Source organism: Montipora foliosa, chromosome 3 (assembly GCF_036669935.1).
Source record: "Montipora foliosa isolate CH-2021 chromosome 3, ASM3666993v2, whole genome shotgun sequence".
Lineage (NCBI taxonomy): Eukaryota > Metazoa > Cnidaria > Anthozoa > Scleractinia > Acroporidae > Montipora > Montipora foliosa.
This window is the reverse complement of record NC_090871.1, coordinates 66,921,487-66,940,745: the sequence shown is the minus strand read 5'-3', so window position 1 is coordinate 66,940,745 and position 19,259 is coordinate 66,921,487. Positions and strand designations below refer to the sequence as shown.

Below are 19,259 nucleotides of genomic sequence, written 5' to 3'. Positions count from 1 at the left end.
AAAGGGCAGTGGATAAACACTAACAAAACCAATTGTGCTATCCAGTGGATAGTGATTTATCTGGTGGATAGCATTATCCACCTTTTGAACAACTGGGGTCTGAAGAATTAGAACAGAATGCTCTAATAAAGCAGATCAATAATATTATTACAGGGAATCTATTAAGACCATATTAAACTTGTACACAGTGTGGTAGGAAATTGGAAGCCAATAAAGTTTAACCAGAGGTGGACTTATGTGAACTTTATATTTTGAAATTATAATGAATAGTTAATTCAAATTCCCCACATAGTCTTGTGGGTCACAGACCAGAGCAAATCTTCACTTTTAAAGAGTGATCACAACACCAAGAACTCCATGCCCTACTCTTTGCAAATGTGTGGGTTCCGTAATGTCTTGCAAAGTTTAAAATATAGATTTAGCCACGCCTAAAAGCAGAGCTCCCGTTTCTAACCCCAGAAAGAAATAATTATAATGTACGTGGAAATAATAGTACAAAATTTCCTTATCCATCAAGATTTGAAAGTCCAACCATTCTACAGATGTAATTACAAAGGGAGCACTTTCTCTTACCGGTAAGCTATTGTGACCCTGAGTGTTGATCCACTTGTGGATCAAACCCAGCAAGATCCTGCAGAGTTCCCAATGTTCACCTAAGCCAACCAGTTGAGAGTAAAGTGGAATGCAAGTGAACCAGCTTGATACTGCAACTATGTACACTTTCCGTATGAAAAAGTATTAAAAACAGAATACCGAGGAAATTGTGTTTTGTGAATTTCCAGTCTCGCACCCTCAACTCCTATTTCCCAAAAGCAGTGTATACACAACACAACTCATCAAATCCATAAAATGAGTTTATTAAAACACTTTCTGCATAAAAATAGCGAGCAGTTTCCAAATACCTTACAAATTCAAAATTATTTTAGAAGAATTTAATTGTATGGCCCTTTCTGAAGACCCCCAAGAGTGCAAACAATAATTATTATTTAAATACATACTACACTATGTACCCTTCGTTTCTGCGCCCAAACCTTCAAAAAGATATGACAAACTGTGAATAAATTTAAATTGTTATGTACCCACTGACTGCAATGCATTCTTATTACTTTTTAGGGCATCTTTACATGCCACTTTTGAAGGTGGCCATGTTTGCGCAAATCACTGTATTATAATAATTATTAATAATGATATAAAGAGGTTAAACTCTCCAATTTTGGAACACGTATGATACACATTTCATGTAGTTTCCTTTAATTTCAAAAAGTTCTGTCAGGTACACAGTGTTGATGAAAGTTGAACAAAATCTACAAAATCCATAGAGTGTAGCTGAGAGGTTATTAGCGTAGTCCCTCACACAAACTGTAAAGACAGTTCACATTTAAACTTTTGAACAATTATTGTACTAGTGTTTTAAAAACCAACTTACAAATACAGGCTATTATAATCATTGAATTAATTCAGGAAAATAATAATATAACCAGATTTTCTTTATTGCACTTAACTGTGGTACTGTATCTCAATCAACATTATTGAATTAGTTTCTCTTGTAATTGAAAACTACTATAAAGCAGTTTGAGTCTGCAAATAATAATTTTTGTGTGAGTGACAGAGTTTGTCAATGTAACCATTGCAAGTTACAGCTATTAAGCAATTAAATTATTATTATTCTTATTGCAACTTTAGGAAAAATTATTGTTATTACACACTTGCAACTACATGTATAATAATATGAAATTTGGATTCTTTTAAGTTTTAAACTTTGCAGTTCTAACTTTAAGTTCTTTTACTATGAAAGTACAAATGCAATGCACTGCAATGCATCATACACATTCTTCTGAGGACATCAGCAATGGATTTATGTATTCAAATCCTTCAAACTCTGACTGGTCAATGGTTTCCAGTATTTTCCTGTCATGAAAGAAAGCAATGTATCAAAATGTTGAGAGATTTGAAGACAGAGATTGACCTTTCATTAATCAGCAGCTTGCCATGATTTTGCAAGAAACAAGGGCTACATTCAACATTTAAAACAAGGAAATACCCAATGTTGAAGAAGTTCTTGTGTGACACATGCAATTTTTTTTAAGGGGAAAGGTTTGTTTGCAGAAAACATTGTGGCAAGGAAGTGATCTTGTGTGCATCGGACATCTTTTAGGAGGCTATGATCTACAGTAGCTGTAACTTACGGATCATCCGGAGTAAGAACCACTGGTTCATTAGTAAACTGAGGATCAAAGTTTCCCAATCCGTACTGATCTTCAATCCTGGGTTTGAATGGTGGAGGAACTTGTCGGGCCTCCAACTGATGAGAAGAAAGTATCAGTCAAATTTTGTTTATATAAAGTAAAGCGACCATATTTAACGTTGATAACTTGTAACAGTAACTTTAATTTAATAACTGGCAAACCTGGGGTCGGCGGTGCACTCATTTTACTCCCCCCTCTCCATCAGTGCTCCGTTTTACGGGTATTTAAAGTTACTTAGCTACACGGAAAGGAAAGGAGTCGAAACAAAGATGCGAGATCCGGGAATCGAACTCAGGACCTCTTGTACCAAGGCCGTGCACTAACCGACTGTGCCCTCCTTGCTCCTCTAATGCATGATTCTAGCTTCGTAAAGGCCAGGACTGCAGAATTCACCCAAAGAAGTAAATCACATCAGCAGATGTCATTAAGTCAACAACGTACCTGCTCCCAATCTACTGCACGGAAAAATACATGGGATGTTATATCCCCAAATCCTGTCTGAGGATGACAGCCCAGTCTCTCAATAGGGTTCTAATGAAAGATACCAAAATAGGTTAGGAGATTTTTGAGATCATCATATATTAATTACCGTAATTTCCGGACGATTACCCGCACGGCAGATTACCCGCAGCGGTCTATTTTTGTCACAAGGGAAAAAAACGTTCAACAGATTACCCGCACTGGCCTATTACCCGCACCCCAAAACCGAAAAAAATCTTGCTACTGTATTTCCGGGACAAGAACTCACAAACTTGGAGCGATGAATGTTCCATGTTGTTGTTTACAAAGCAGAAGATCGATAGCATTTTCTGCTAAGAATTGGCTTTTAATAATGCAGCCTTAAACACTCTCCTTGGTCATTTCTGGTTTGTCTTGTTAAAACGACCTAAATATCCAATGTATTAACGCTAAGACTCGATAGAATACGAGTTGAAGGCCAACATCTTTAGGATTGATCATTGAGCGCCATTTTGATAGGTTGAGAGAAAGTGGGGGTGAGTGTTAAAAATACCTGATGGGGTCGTGGTTAGGCATACCCAGGGGCAAAAGACCGGGCCTATATAAGAAGTCGCTTAAAATGGGAAAATGCTCTATTACTCAAGCCAGGGGTAGCTGGGAACATTTCACTGATGCGCTGAACAATCCAGCAAATTTTTCACTGTAGTTAGTGTTTTGTTTACACACGTGCCGACAATCACGTTCTAAATAATTATGCGGTGCCGTGAAATATGTCGGCATCTTGTTTTGTAGCTTTGAGCGTGCTTTCAAAAAAAATGCTTTCAATCTTTCATATACAAAATTGAAAGGAGTGCAGGTGAGAAATGCTTTTAAATTAAGCGAAGAAAAAAGCAGTGAAATACAGTAATCACTTAAACACTATTGATTTGTTTTTCATTCAATTTGCATCGGCTTTCATTGAGGGCTTTTAGAACACTAGAATAAAACATCACACAAATCTTGAATAGGAAGCGTTTTCAGATTGAACTACGGTAACAAGCAAGCTTGGCAACACACAAGTTTTAAGGAAGCATCAGTTTAATTAATTAGTAAAGGTTTGAAATTATTTAAACAAGATCGTAAAAGATTTGTTTTGAACGGAAAAATTTGTGGCATCACATACTTTTTCGGCATTGAATTGTGTCTCACGATAAACTCTTTCTTAAAATTGAAAAGGATGTGTTAAAGTGAGAAATTCGTTCTCATTTACTTTTAATTCGGTGACAAGTTGTGACATGGTCGAAGGGAAAGATTATTGTTTTTCATTCAATTTGCTTTGGCTTTCATCGAGCGGTTTTACAGAGACTACGGCAAATAAAGCATCATTTTAAAGATTGAATCAACGAACGAGGCAACACACAGATTTGAAGGAAGTGTTGGTTTAATTATCCTCATTTTAACTTGTTTCAATCTGTCAAATTCTTACCTGAGATTTAAAAATTATCGCATTACCCGCACCTTCTTATTACCCGCAGCAACCGCGGTTTACTGGAAAATTAACGCATTACCCGCGGGTAATCGGCCGGAAATTACGGTACACTAACAGCACCATTGGGCTATGCTGCCTTGAGATATTGCTAATGGATGCAAAATGTAAGCTTATTCGGAGACATACCAACAAGTAAACTACATGTACATTGTACATTGTTTCACTCCAAAGAATTAGAAAGTGGACACAAAATATGAACTTTGCACTTTGTGTAACACAAATAAGGTCCTAACTCACCTTATTAAGAAATCCCTTGAGCACCGAAGCAGCTTTAACAGACAATGACCTAGGAATTCGTATTGGCTTTTCTAGAATAACTGTCATAAAGATAAAACCTTGGATTAGCTCAAGTTGCATGTACATGTACAGTTACTAAAATAGTCATCAAAGAAGAGAAAAGCAGTAAATGTTACACACTGAAAATCTTCATTTCTGGCCCTACAAATACCCCCAGTTTCTCTTGAGGACAGGAAGAGAGACAAAGTTATTTGTATAACATTCTTTACAACACCTAGTATGCAAATTATGCTTTCCATCTATTTAAACTCTAGCACCTTGTATTTATTTATCACTTGATAATGGAGTTACGATGACTTTGAAACGTCGTGAAAATAAAAATCTAGTCAGTTTCATATGTTTTTCTTTCTTAACTTCATTATTACACCTTAAAAATTAAACAAAAAAATTTAGTAAAATTGGTTGACCAAAATCCTTATCCAAACCAGTAAGGCTTAACAGATTTCCAGTCGTTTGAAAAACACCTTGAAAGTGCAGATCCATACCATTATTTTAACTTGTATTGTTCCAACCACAACTATATAAAACGTGTATAGTCAGGCTACACTGAATGATATGATGATGTGCATGTGTCAAACCTTGAAAGAGATAATCTTCTGTATTTTGATCAGGATTTTCAGCACCACCCACAACATCAAAGGGTGATCTTCCCGCTAACATTTCAAACATCAGAACTCCCAAGGCCCACCAATCCACACTGATACCTTAAAACCAACAAAGGAGAAACATGTGTTATTCAATGTAATAACAATGATCTCTTTTCTTCCAAACTAGCCTGCGTAGCTGGCAGTTTGCAGGGGTGTGGAATAAAGTTTTGGCAGCCAAGCTGCTAAAAGCAAGCCCACGTACTTCCAAACAAGTTATCCTGTGTATCTGGTGGGAGCCAAATAATGAGCAGAGAATGTGCAGAAGCTATTCTCTGTGCGGCTCCACCACTTTACCTCCAGCGCCACCAATCCCGCTGCTATGAAGGCTACAAACAAGTGGGAGCCATGCCTGGTATCACATTTCAACAACATCAGCAATTCTCTCAGAACGGGGGGCAACTCCTGAGAGTGACACTTCAAGATTTTGCTTTGTCAGACTAATGCATGACTCTATGCATTGAAGAAGACCAGTTTGAACAGGGATAAATAAATAAATAAATAAATAAATAAATAAATAATATTGTTTATTCCACTCTTTGCAGTAAAATACAACTGAATTGTTGGTAAAACCAACAATTATTACAGAAACTAATCTAAACCTGAAGCTGTTCCGGTGTCTTCATGATGCCACTTTTAAGACTAAAAATTACGAATTTATGCAACTTGTATTGATATCGGTTTCAAGGTCTCTGAATTAGCGTAACAACAAAAGCGCAGCTTTTTTCTTGACCCAAACACCTTTGCACAGACACTCAGTTTGCACATCATTGACTAAGGATATCTCTACATTACATACCATAATCTTCTCCTCTAAGAATCTCAGGAGCAATATAATTTGGTGTTCCACAGAATGTACTTGTTGTATCCCCAGGACGAAGACCTTCCTATCACAACAATAAATTATACAGTAAGCATAGTTGAGTATGAACAAACAAAATCTTGACATAGACTTTCAGCCTTGAAAAAGCATAAATTGGGACAGTCTGATTTACTTATCATGAACTCTGTGAAAATGCATCATTTTAAGACAACCCTTACTTTACACATTCCATAATCTGTCAGTTTCACATGTCCATCAGAATCAAGTAATACATTATCCAGCTTGAGATCACGATATATCACACCTGAAACAACATGAATAAAAGTTGGTATAAATGACAAGTTCATTGATAGTGCTTCAGTTTTGCAGAGCATCTGAACACGTCTGGTGACTCACCTCTTTCATGTAAAAAATTGAGGGCACAAGATATTTCTGCAGAATAAAACCTGAAATTTAAATAAATGGAGACTTGTTCGACAAAACAATTAGATTATAGAAACAAAAACCAAGAGTTCATATCATAAAATTAGTTAATTCAAGATAAAAACAGCCAACAAAACTACTGACACCAAGCAGGTCACATGAACAATGGCGACTGTTACCATTGTCTTTCTATCTCATTTACAAAGCTAAAGAATAGCAATTACCACTACTACGTACATCAAATATTTATTTCAGAAGTCAGTTACAATACAATACGAGTGCCAGATGTCTGTGAGATTAACAATTACACCATGTACGTGAATCACCATTGTAAATACCCGAACAGTTCTACCGCTCAACCTGTATCTATCACTTACCTTGCATGATCCTCCGGTAGACGCCGTTGTCGTTGCATATGATACATCAGGTCACCACCACTGACAAACTCAATCACAAAAAACAGTCTGGAAAAATGAAACTATGAATTTGAAATTGCAAAATAACGCATACAAGAGCATGGATGTGTAAAAGAGAAAGAGAAGCATCTGTTTGTTTTAAGTGGGGAAATAAAACCACTGATCTCTACTCTCAATTGTGACTCAACTCATTGCTAGTTATGCTGTCTCAACTGAAGATTGCAGTGCAAGTCATGAAAAGTGGCAGAAGGAAAATCAACTGGAACTTAGAGAAAAAAGTTTAAATCCTGCTGTTATTAGGTAGTACTTTCTTGTTGGTGTTTTTGTTGTACAACGCTAAGAATTGAAGGCCATCATCATGAACGTTGGTGTGAGGCCACCATTTTGGAATCGCAGTAAGGGGAAGACTGGGCCGAGTTAAACATACAAGATGGCGGCGGGATGCATGGGTTTTGCTGTGAGAAGATACTTGGCGATAAGACGCATCTTGAGTTTAGACTGCATTTGGGGCCAACAAGCAATTTGTTTGAGAAAAAATGCTCCGCCTTATAACCAAAAATCTATGGTAAGCTTTGGCAATTACACTAATGCAAAACTAAAGCAAAGCAGCTTACACACCTGCTTGATGTCTGGAAACACGAATGAAGTCCAACCAGAAATGGATGATTAGATGCTTGTTCAAAAACATGCTTTTCTGTTTGTACCCAGTCAATATCCTACAGTGAAGAAAAGGATGACAAAAAAGTAATGCAACAGTTTTTCTAACTTTCTTTGTGTGTACTATTTGTAATTAAGTCTTTCTTGATCAATAATCCAGTTATTGTTAAATATTTTATTTATTAATATAACAATGACTGCATTATTAAAAATACACATTGCATCACCTCATCATCATTCACAAGTTCTTTCTTGACAACCTTCATGGCATAAATTCTCTTATTTTTCTTTAATTCCACCTAACAAAAAGAAGAATGTTATTGTGAACAAACAAAATTCGAATTGGCTACAGAATTAGGGATAGTCTCACATTAGTCAATATTTTGAGCATTGTCATAATTCAAGACAATAAGAAACCTCTTATAGCAAGTGTTGCAGCTGTCAAAGCTTACATGATGTAATTATATAACTATGTTAGAAGAACTTAAATGTACCTTAGCTTACATTAAATACAATCATGTAAGTACCTGGTAAAATAGTAATTACAAGTATGCTGATTGGTTCTGGTCAGAATTCCTTACAAGTCCACAGGGCAGTCTGAGAGGTACGTATGGAGTCATCATAGCATAGGAGTATAGGAGTTAACAATATTTCCCTTTGAATGGCTGTAAAATGGCTGAACAAGCTTGCAAGGTACATACGAAGGCTGGATTATTTTGCAATTGTATGTTTCAGATTTCATTAACTCTATCTGCATCATTGGTCTAGAATTCCACTTCAGCACCCTTGCAAAAAGCAAATGGCTTGCCTCTCAAACTGAGCTATGAATCATGTTGCATGCACATTGTATCTTAATTTGAATTGTGTAATGAACATTATTTAACATATTATTTTTATTTACTTCATTTCAAGTAAGTGAGCTATACATGTAGGCCAAGTGCTTTAGCCTACAGCTCGTAAATTCATTAATTTTGTGTTGATAATTTAACTGACCAGCAGTACTTTAGCATAGCTGCCTCTTCCTATAACTCGAAGAAGTGTAAAGTCATGAAGAGAGATCAAGAAGTTGCTTCCTGATGATGCCTCCTTAGCTTTGGAGGCTTGACTGTAATCCACACTAACCAAGCCACGCTTACGAGTTGCTGGACTGTCACTTCTCGCTGAAAAAAAAAAAAAAGAAATAAAAGTGTTCAAAGCAGAGTCACAACTCATTATTACAGACCACTGAGGCCACACAAACACTAGTCAAGTACCTAAAATCAATATACATGTATGTAGCATGTTCATAATTATTTATGATTTTAAGCAGGCATTTACAAAAAGCCTCCTGTGACCACCATGCAGAAAAAGTGGTTTGCCAAGGATGAAATGTAAAAGGTTTGGAATTTTCCACTGACTGAGTGAAAACCAAAGAAGTGGAATGTTTTTCGCCCACACCACTGGGGCCTGGGAAAAAGACAGGTGACCTTTGACGAGCAGTTGTTTTTGTTGCATAATAATTTATTGTGGCACTCAGCTTGGCAATTACAAGTACAGTACATGTAGCTACCAGTATGTGGTGTGTGAGACGCAACATGTAAAGTGAAACGTGTATTCTAGCATTCATAAAATTAATAACTTTTATGATACTTTTTGGAAGTCATTTCTCTGGTTACGTTTCCAGTTTACAATAATACACTGTACAATACAATACACACTTAATTGACCGCTTCCCATAGGGGCTTTTCAGGGCCAATGAAACACAATCAACGAAACGACAGAACACACCAACAACTGTTAAGAATCCCAACTGGCCGGAGGCAAATTAGTTGGCTATTTAAAAGTGCAGCTGGGAAGTTGAACCAGGGACTACCAGGAACAAATTCAACGAGTGATTAGAACGGGTCTGGAACCCGGGATATCCAAATCTCAAGGCAATCGCCCTAACCACAGGGCCACACTGCCTCCTACGAAAGTTTGTTGGGTCTTGGAGCCTGGATGAGAAACAAGCATGCTTGGTGCATTGGTGAAAGCTCTTGACATTTGCCAATAGGTCCCAGGATTGATTCTTGGACTCTGCTTCTCACATTGATCTAGTTTGTTGGGAATCTTTACATGTGCTCTGCCTTCAGAGAGTCTTTTTTATTTTCTTCAAACTAATGCAGTGTTCTCACCAGGATTTTGTCTTAGGGAGTCCCAGGGCCCTGGCCCCTTTCCTGAAAAATAGGGGCCCTACAGGAGCTTAAGCAGGACAAAGTTATTTTTGTTCCATGACTTGAGTGGAAAAAATCCTTTGTGATCTCTCTGTCCATTTCATCAAGGAACGTTCAAATTGGAACTCTTGCAATGGTGACCCTTCAACGATATTGTAAATGTATTTGATTTGTTTGCCTCAAGACAGATCTTACAGGTTGTAATCTTTTTGTTGGTGTCATAGGCAAGCCATAGGTATTTCGCCTGCCATTCACTCTAAAAAACAAGGTCGTTCTTCAATGAAATCTCTTTTTGATCTTTGCTTACTACGTTGTCTTCTTCACTGTCCTCTTCATCAGTGTTTCAATGATCTTCTACAATTTCTTAAATCTTAGGTACTTTAGGGCGAAAGAATTAATCTAATTTTCTCTGTGACACGACGAATAACATGAGCCTGCCCTGAACTCTAATTAAAATTACCTGTTACACAAAGTATCTACCTGATCCAATATGGTGGCCAACAACACTAGTGTGACTGACGAAGGCAGAAGTCAACACAATTGCAGGCTTTCGAAGGGCTTTGAATACTACAATAAACCTTTTTCATTCAGTTGAAGAGGCAAAGAGCTGGAGTATTCACTGGAACCATTAATTAAAAGACTGCTAACTTACTTCTAAAGAATGTAAAAGGAACTTACTGCGTTTGGGGCCTGGGGCTTCCTCTGCTGGAGGTATTTTTGTACCAACTGCTCCAATAGGGGGTAGGGATGAGTGAATCGTTTGTCCAGTTGAGTGCTAAAGAGGAAGTGTATTAGTAAAGATGTGTTGGTAAAATAATATAGTGACAAGAGTACAACATAATTGACAACAACACTTTGTTTTCACAAGGAAGCTATCACTTACTATCTGTTGTCCGCACTGGATTTTGATCAACTTGTGGCATTTTTTATGTACCACCAATTTGCATTCCAGACATTTGTACCCCTACCAGAATAAGACAAATACAGTGTCAGATTAATAAAGTTACTGTAGCTTACCATAACTGTGATTACACCTTCCTGGAAGATGAGTTTTGCTAGAGGATAAAATCATTCAGTATAAAATGCAGACTACAAATTGGGTATAAAAATGCAGACTAGGTGCAAAATGCAGACTGCAGTCTGGGTTGAAAATGCAAACTGAGGCCTAAATTGTTGCATTGTTTAAAAATCGTTCAAAAATTAAGCGTTCCACTTAAAAAAAATCTGTTGTTTCGCTTTCATATATGGCTCGATATGTTGGAAATTTTTTCCTTTCCTCCTATTTTCCACAGCAGCCTCTCTCATTTCAAACTTATATTCATGCATACTAAAAAAGGTTTTCCGAAATCGGTCCCACAGATGTTATGAGGACACACTGGCGCTCAATAGGTGGTTTTCAACCAATTTCTTGAGACACACATATGACAATGCTGCAATGTACAATTGCTGGTGGAGAAACAAAAGGAGCTAATGAGAGATCTTTTGTTTTCGTCCACCAACATGGCAGCAATGACGTTAAATGAAAACCACCTAATAATAGAAGGTTTTCACAGTGATGTCATCACATTCTAACATCAAAATCGCAAGGTGTTTTGATGTAATGCACAGAGAGATGATTTATGAATTTGTTTCCTACAACATTCCAACTCTTTTTCATTGAACGGTTTCAATTTTACTTTTTTGTTGCATGACAGTGAAAATGATCTGTAGCAGAAATCCCTGACATGCCGAACACCGAAAGGTTGGAACACATGCGAGCAAAACAACTGGTGATGTGTCTTTATTTGTATCATATGACAATCGGCAATTGTCAAATGTTTTAATTCAAATTCTCTTTAAGGTGAGCTGTGAAGTATGTCACCAAATGTTTATGCTTCAGATTTAAAGAACAAATACAAATTCTCCATGTTAAAAATTGCTTTAGAAGGAAATAGACTTAGCAGGAAATTTTCAAGACTGACAATGCTTGACCCTAATATATCACGTATCAAACAATGTGACAGTTTAGGCCTCAGTCTGCATTTTAAACCAAATATGCAATCTGCAGTCTGTAGTCTGCAATTTATAATGACTGTAGCCTGCGTAGCTGGCGGGATGCGTGAGCGGGCGAGCGGCGGCAGAGCCGCCAATTTCCCTCGCGGGCAAAGCCCGCGAGTGAATTCGCGAGCGGCGAAGCCGCGAGTGAATTCAACTCGACTCTTCACCAATCCTCTCACGGCTGAGCCACTCGCTTTCACGGCTTCGCAACCAAATCAGAAGCACTCGCGCACGAAAATCCCGCCAGCTACGCAGGCTATAATGACTGAGGATAAAATACTTGTATAGATGTGATTTTGTTTGCATTCCACAATAATAGTGACCGACTAATGCACACCAGACATCTAACCATTTATAAAAATAATAGTAGAACTATCATACATGTATATGTTTTAAAACATTCAGTGTTTTTGGTCTGCAGCATAATGAAAAATGCCTTACTGACCACTGCATGCCATACATGTACCTGTCTTCCAAGACCCCATATCCTATCTGAGCAGAATGCACAAGCAGCAAGCTGCAAAATGAATGAGACAATACATCATGTAGGTTACAGGAATTGCACACCTTGCCAAGATTTACAGGCTAGAGATCTTGCAATAATATTATTTTAAACAAAAAGGCACAAGACTACTTTTTTCCTTAACACCTGCTAAAGAACATCTACATACTACGATTCTCGGTTGAGTATTAAAGTTACCATGTTGTCAAGGGCAACTTCTTTCGTTTCCAAGAGTAACTTTTAGGGCCTTAACGTCACGAGTGAGTGATGAGCCCGCCAAAATCTACAAATGGTAACGGTTAAATTCAAACTGGCGACTGTTACCAGTTAAATGATGCAAACCCCCAAAAAGTTAACCTTGGAAACAAAGCAAGTTGCCCTTGACAACATGGTAACCTTAATGCTGAAACTTTGTCACCAAACTTCCCTAGTGTCATACTCAACTGAGAATCGCAGTAATTATACAGTACCATTACATTGGGCGAATACAAATTGTTAAGAATAGAAGTCTGTCAACGGTACACTAACAATCAGATGGAAACAAAATGAAGGAAGCTACGTTGTAATATTATTATGAAATCAACTGCAACACCTGAAGAAAAAAATTTTCAGAGGTTATGTTTTTTCATGATTGCCCTTCCTGTGAATATTTTCATTGACTTGTAGTATATTAATATAGTTATTGTGCTATTTTGCCCTATTTAACGGCTTCAGTGTCATGTCTTCCTCGTTTACTTTGCTTTGTATTTCAGGGGATTCCTGTACTTTAAAGCGCTTAGCTGCTGTCCAGGCTTTCTCATCAACATTAATTTATTTTGTAATCATCATAACGTGACAAAAACACCAATACATCTACTTATTCTGTATTGAGGGCCCCTATAATTGAATGACTATCACTGAAGACAAAAAACACAATAGATACATGTTAAATCTCACCCTGCTAAATCTCTTTGCAACAAAGGAATGACCATTTACAATGTGAATCTTTCTCCACCTCTTTGCTCCCCTTCGGTAAATATTTCCTGAAGAAATGAAAGGGAAGAAGAGACCAGAATGAAACAGTTTATCAGTAATTTGGTTTTTTGGTTGTACTTTGTCCTCTGTTGCCTTATAAAATTACTGAGGATGTATCAGTGTTTTTGTTCTAATTTAATCTGCTTGGGTCACATATTGTGCACACTCATGTCCAAATAAGAAAAAAATATTCAGGAGAATGAATTCAGTCAAATATCAGTACTGATTTTTATGGTCCACTGGTGAATGATACATTGTACATGTACAACATTTATATACCAGTTAAAACATAAAAAAGAGATTCTACTGTTTATACACAAAGTACATTAGATCACTCAAGATGTTTTTGTGGCAAAATCATTAAACAGATATAACATTCAAAAATTTAAGACAATTTACAACATGTGAAAAACAAGTTTGTAAATTCTTACCAAAAATGAAAACTACCATGTTGAATGAAAATTTGGGATGCACCTGTCTGTTTAAGAATCTCTGCCCATTGAATATTATGCTAAAAAAATTGATAATGAAAAATGCCATTTTTTTTTATTCTGGGCTGTCTCTTTTCTTGATGTCACTCATACACTGTACATGGCACTCATGGCCAAAGATCAAGAATTAATTTTTAACCCAATTTAACCAACTTTACATGAAGCAGATGCAAATAACAAATCACTCTCTCTTAATCTCAATCAAAGTGCCAAATTTCAAGACATAACAATAATTCTTGAACAATCACTTTCAAAGCTATTACAGCTGTAAATATGATAAACTTAAAATTAATCAGGAATCACTGCCTCAAAAGATACAATAAGTGAGTCAACTGATTAAAAATCTACAGTTAAAAAAACGATTTGTATTTTCAATTCCACAGTGTCTTGCAAAATATTAATTTAAAACAGACACACAATGTTGAATATTTTTGAATAAGTACCACTAGTAGTAACAAGTAGAATGTTCTGTATCACTCTTTCCTTAAGACATCTGTGATCTTATTACATTAATAAATGTATAATCATGAGAACCAAACTAGCCATACATGTCAGCATTCGCTACAAAAATAATATAAAATTCCCTTAACCCACAGACTCCAAGGAGTGAGACTTAATAGATTTGTCTAACGCCAGACAATTTTACTTGTCAATGAGGGGCAGTTTAGGATTCTATGGCTTACGATGGAAAATAACTGTAAAATACATTTCAGAGTACATGTACGACCAAAATGAATTTTCTGCCATAGTTTACTGGTAATTTAAAATTTCCTTTTTTTGTCTGGTTTTGTTTATTGATGACAAAACTCAAAATTTCAAATTTAATTACAGCAAGTTAAATTATTTTTCCCCAAAAGTAAACAATAAAATGAAAATTAAGTAGACCAAAAGAATATCACTAATAAATATTATGATTATTTTACCAATGCTAGTTGGAGTTCTTAAGATCCTAACTTCTTCACCAAAAGCAAAGGACCACGGACGTCTACTGGTAGCTTTTGAAGTGTTTGGAATTTGAGACTGGCAGTTATTTTCTGCAGCAACACTTTGCCGTGAGATAATAGAGCTAAGGCTTCCAGAAAAACTTCTACGAACCCGTTTAAGGGATCTAAAGATCCGCACAGAAGCACGGCGAATCAGGTCATTGTTGTGAATCTTTTTTTCTTCTTCTTCTTCTTCAACGACACCAGCTCCAAACATTCCAGAAATAGACAAAACATCATCTTCCATGTTTTAATAGATGATGCCTACTTACACTGTAATCTGAAGGATGGCCACTGAATAGAGCATTTAAGGACTTGAATTCACCAGAATCAAATCATTCTTTGCAGTTTTCCGTGGGACATTAGGTTCAAAAAACAGAAAGCAGTCCTGCAGTATGTTTAACATCTTTTTTTTATCCATTCCACAAACATGATTTTCAGTGTAAAAATCCAATGACTGAGCAAAGTCTCTTGTGCTTAATTATTCTCTGTAGATTCCCTTCAAACCTGAAGCTTTAAGTCCAATTCTTCTGGTTAAACACATACGTTTTCATTCAGCTGAACAAATTCAGAAACCACTTCAGTCTGCACAACTGCCATTTGATACCAAAAATTCATTATCTAAAAGTTAACTTCCATAATGAAACAGTAAAATGCTTCTTGTGGCAATAAGTATTGCTAATTAAAAATTTAACATATACACAGAAATTAAAATTATGCAACCTGCAGGACCCAACACCAAATAAACCACAAACAATAGGAATATGACTACTACTACTACTGCTGCTGCTGCTGCTAATAATAATAATGATGATGATGGTGATAATACTAATTTGTCAAAATTCACCAAATTTTTAGATGAGATTTTACTGCCCCATCAGTAAAATATGGTTAACGGAACGTGACCATACTAAAACGGGCTATTCATGTTGCGTTAGTTATCTTCGTTTTCTTTGTAGTCGGTGGTCCAAGGTCATAGAATCAATGCAAGGAAAGGTTACGTTTATACAAACGTTGGCCGTGTAGCACTTATGTTTTAAACAGAGTTAACTGAGTAGAGTGTAATGTGAAGTGCTAGATTTCAATCCCATATGAACCATGTGAGCGTTAATGGAAATGGGCCCACACAAGGACAGAGAAAAACTCTTACCAGGGTGGGAATTGAACCCACGACCTTCGGGTTAGATCTCCGCCGCTCTACCGACCGAGCTACAAGGTCAGACGGGAACAGGCCGTAGGAACTGAAGACTTTAACATCTTCAGTTCCCACGGGAAAGTGAGGATGAATCACCTTGTGATACGTTAGGTGCCTGTTCGGGCTACTTGTTCAGAAATTTGGTCACCCGCGCTTGAAAATAAGGCGCCCCAGGCGACCGTTAAGCAGCAACCTTGCTAGTATGTACATAGATTGAATGTACATTTTGTACATTTCACAGATTTTAACGGGGCTAAAAATGTCATGTTATGCCTCCAGAAATTGATTACTGGTACTCATTAGTAAATTTCTTAACAAAACAATGTGATTTCAGTTTACTCAGACAATCAAAAACCTATACCCTACAGTGTTTGCCACACATTAACAGTGAAATTTACCCAAAAGTTGTTGAAAAATCTGTTTAAAAGGAATTTTCAAGGCATTTACTTAGTAACCATGCAATCAATTGCAGAAGGAAGTCTGGACCGAGTCACATGGACATCAGCTGTGCGCGTATATAACGTTTATAAAGACGTATGAAACGAGAGGTTAACAACCTCCTGGACAATTTAAAACAGGCCATGCAAGTACTCAAGGGCAACAAAACAGTCAGCCGTTTGCTTTAGGAGTTCTGAATAGCACAGAATTTTCTCACACTCAGTGGAGTGCTCAGTGTTGAAGTGATAAGTCGAAGAAATATGTTCAATCTTTATTTACTGAAGGTTTTTAGTGTTGTTTGTGCATGACTCCATGCCAGCTAGTCTTCCCTCTCACAGCAATGGTCTCGGCAAAAGATGCGGCTTATACACGCGTTTTTATACAATATGTGTTTTAACCCATTGAGTCGTGGGAATGAGACTTGACAGATTTTACTCTGTCTAATGCCAGACGATTTTACTTGTCAACTGGGGGCCCCCTAAGGTGTTTGAGGTGTCAATGGTTTAAGCATTCCTTCCCTCTATTCCACCTCCTCTCTACTTTTTCTTTCACTGATTCAACTGGCAAGGTTGCAACGGTCGCCCGGTCACCTGGGGCGCTTTATTTGCGAGCGCGGACGACCAAATTTCTGAACAAGTGGCCCAAGCAGGCACCCTGATTCATCATCACTTTCTTGTAAATATGATCCCAGCTGGAATTAATTAATTCTGGGCTCTTGAAAAAATGACTTGGGCTACTTACCTTTAATGTTGGAAGCCCACAGGGCTCCCCGAAAATTTTCTTAGGCAGCATGCAGCCTCTACTGGTATAACCCTACAGGAAAGGTTATGAATGGGTTGCAGAGATTGGCAAGCCATGCCATACATACATGTACCGGAGAGGGGAATTATCCTATCTTAGGGATGGCCATTGCTTGCCACAATTAAAGTCCCTAAAGGCGCTGTTGCTCTTTGTGGAGCAAGGCAGTCGCAGGTACTAGTACTACAACCACAAAATAACTTTTATGTGTAGATGCAAGGGAATTTGATAAGCATCACAACATATCCCCTTTCCCCTTCTTTAAAAAATAACTGTCAATAAAAAGAACCACTTCATTGTAGTCTTGAAACACGAAATAAACTTACTTGTTTCGCCATCACACAGTCTACCTGGTTCCTCTGGTATTCCTTTAAACACTGCAGCAGTTAAACAACAGTGGTTTGAACAACTTATAACAGTTGAATATGAATGATCTATCAACTTGGATTACAGGCTTTATTATATACTTAACAGAATATCAAGTTTCTGATATATATTGGTGAAAGAGGAATGCATAAATAGGTTATAGAGTACAACAGAGGTTATAGAGTGCATTACAGAAGTTGCTATATGAAAACACAATAATGGAATAATTCTGTTGTGTGTAATAACTCGCTACGGCTCGTGCAATTTTGAGAACTTCTAAAAGATCACTCTGCCCATAAATCACGAAATGCACTTGCATTCAACTTATTTCTCATGCATATTATGAGGAATAAAATAAATAGCTTGGGTTATTCCAGAAAAAATCAGCACACCCATACAAAACTACATCTAGGAGCATGAGCACGTGATGGATATAAGATGGCAAATAGCCAACAAGGTGTGTAGTGCCAAGTTGGCTATAACCAGTCTCATATCCAACAATGAAGCGTGGATGGAATAATATTGTTTTATTAAATTCCTTAAACTCCAAAAGTTTGGAAGTACGAAATCCGAGCGAAATCAAAAAAACCTGATGAAGATGCAATGTTGTGTAATACCTGGTGTTCAGACAGATGCAGGCTCATCACAAAAACATTTCTTACCTTTTCGCGTACTTCTAAACCTCAGCATTGATCCAAACTTTCCACAAAAACGTTTTTTTTTTGCTTTATCCAGCAAAAAGAATTTTAGCTTTGCAATGCTTAGCAAAACAATTTGTCATGTAAGGGTTAAACTACATGTAAGGTATATGAGCTGATAACCGTGATCGAGTAAACCAGGGTACGAGAAATGCATTAACCGAGGTTGAGAATTTAATAATATCTAATAGAAATTTGAATGAAGCAGCAAAACTAAACTTTTAAATTTGGTGGGATGTATTCGACAATACGGCCCACATACTATCAGAACATTAACTACGTGGAAGATGAAATAAAAATTATATTGAAACAAAAAATTGTAAACAAAATTACTCACGGTGTATGACAAGCTCTGAGTCTCTGTTTAACTCATACAGTCTGATAGCTTCATCAAGTTCTTCCTGGCATGATATGGTACAAGGATCTCCTATTTAACCCACAAATGAATAGAATATTTATGATTTATTTACCCCAACTAGGGAGCAATTAGAGAGGTGGAGTACAGAGGTGATAAAGTGGTTACCATGGTAAAAGTGGTGTTTTCTTTTTTGCTTGGTATTGACCATGACTAATGCATATTATTATTATTATTATTAATCTCTTTTTTTCTTTAGATTTTGAAAGTGTCATTGCTCAACAATCGACTGGCAAAATTTTAAGCTTTAATTTTTATCAAAGTCTATTTACTTTGAGTACAAGTTTTGGATTTCACGGTCTGCCATTACTCACGTTCCAAACTGACTGATTGGACCTCAGAGGGTTGGATCTAGACAAAAGTGACCTCACTTACTCACTAGCTTATTATATATGCAACACGAAAGCATGCATTGCGTTCTTAAACTATTGAGTCTTTGACATCATTAAATTCTCCTCAATCCAGCTCTCTCAAGATTTTAACGTTAGTAATGGCAGACCATTAAACAGGAGAAATTCCAGTTAAAATAAACGGGTGTCTTTTTGAAATCAAGGCTTAAAACTTGGATAAGTTACTGTTTAGTTAACATAGTTTTTAAATCCAAAGAAAAATAAAAATTGTCTTTTTTGGTCATAAT

General features: G+C 36.9%; 1 protein-coding gene across 3 annotated transcripts in view; it reads right to left on the bottom strand.

The window, feature by feature from the left end:
• Positions 1-836: 836 nt before the first annotated feature.
• The window catches only part of LOC137998050 (protein kinase C iota type-like), a 22,010-nt gene continuing 3,587 nt past the window's right edge, over positions 837-19,259 (bottom strand). For all 3 annotated transcript variants that reach the window (XM_068844445.1, XM_068844446.1, XM_068844447.1), the window contains 18 exons: positions 18,545-18,634; positions 17,470-17,520; positions 13,161-13,246; positions 12,189-12,239; positions 10,569-10,649; positions 10,364-10,460; positions 8,487-8,653; positions 7,721-7,792; positions 7,455-7,552; positions 6,798-6,884; positions 6,394-6,443; positions 6,216-6,301; positions 5,974-6,061; positions 5,109-5,234; positions 4,471-4,550; positions 2,688-2,777; positions 2,187-2,302; positions 837-1,908 (listed from right to left, as the gene is read on the bottom strand). In XM_068844445.1, coding sequence (XP_068700546.1) covers positions 1,821-1,908; positions 2,187-2,302; positions 2,688-2,777; positions 4,471-4,550; positions 5,109-5,234; positions 5,974-6,061; positions 6,216-6,301; positions 6,394-6,443; positions 6,798-6,884; positions 7,455-7,552; positions 7,721-7,792; positions 8,487-8,653; positions 10,364-10,460; positions 10,569-10,649; positions 12,189-12,239; positions 13,161-13,246; positions 17,470-17,520; positions 18,545-18,634 — 1,604 coding nt within the window. In that variant the 3' untranslated portion in view covers positions 837-1,820. The remainder of the gene's footprint in view (positions 1,909-2,186; positions 2,303-2,687; positions 2,778-4,470; positions 4,551-5,108; positions 5,235-5,973; positions 6,062-6,215; positions 6,302-6,393; positions 6,444-6,797; positions 6,885-7,454; positions 7,553-7,720; positions 7,793-8,486; positions 8,654-10,363; positions 10,461-10,568; positions 10,650-12,188; positions 12,240-13,160; positions 13,247-17,469; positions 17,521-18,544; positions 18,635-19,259) is intronic.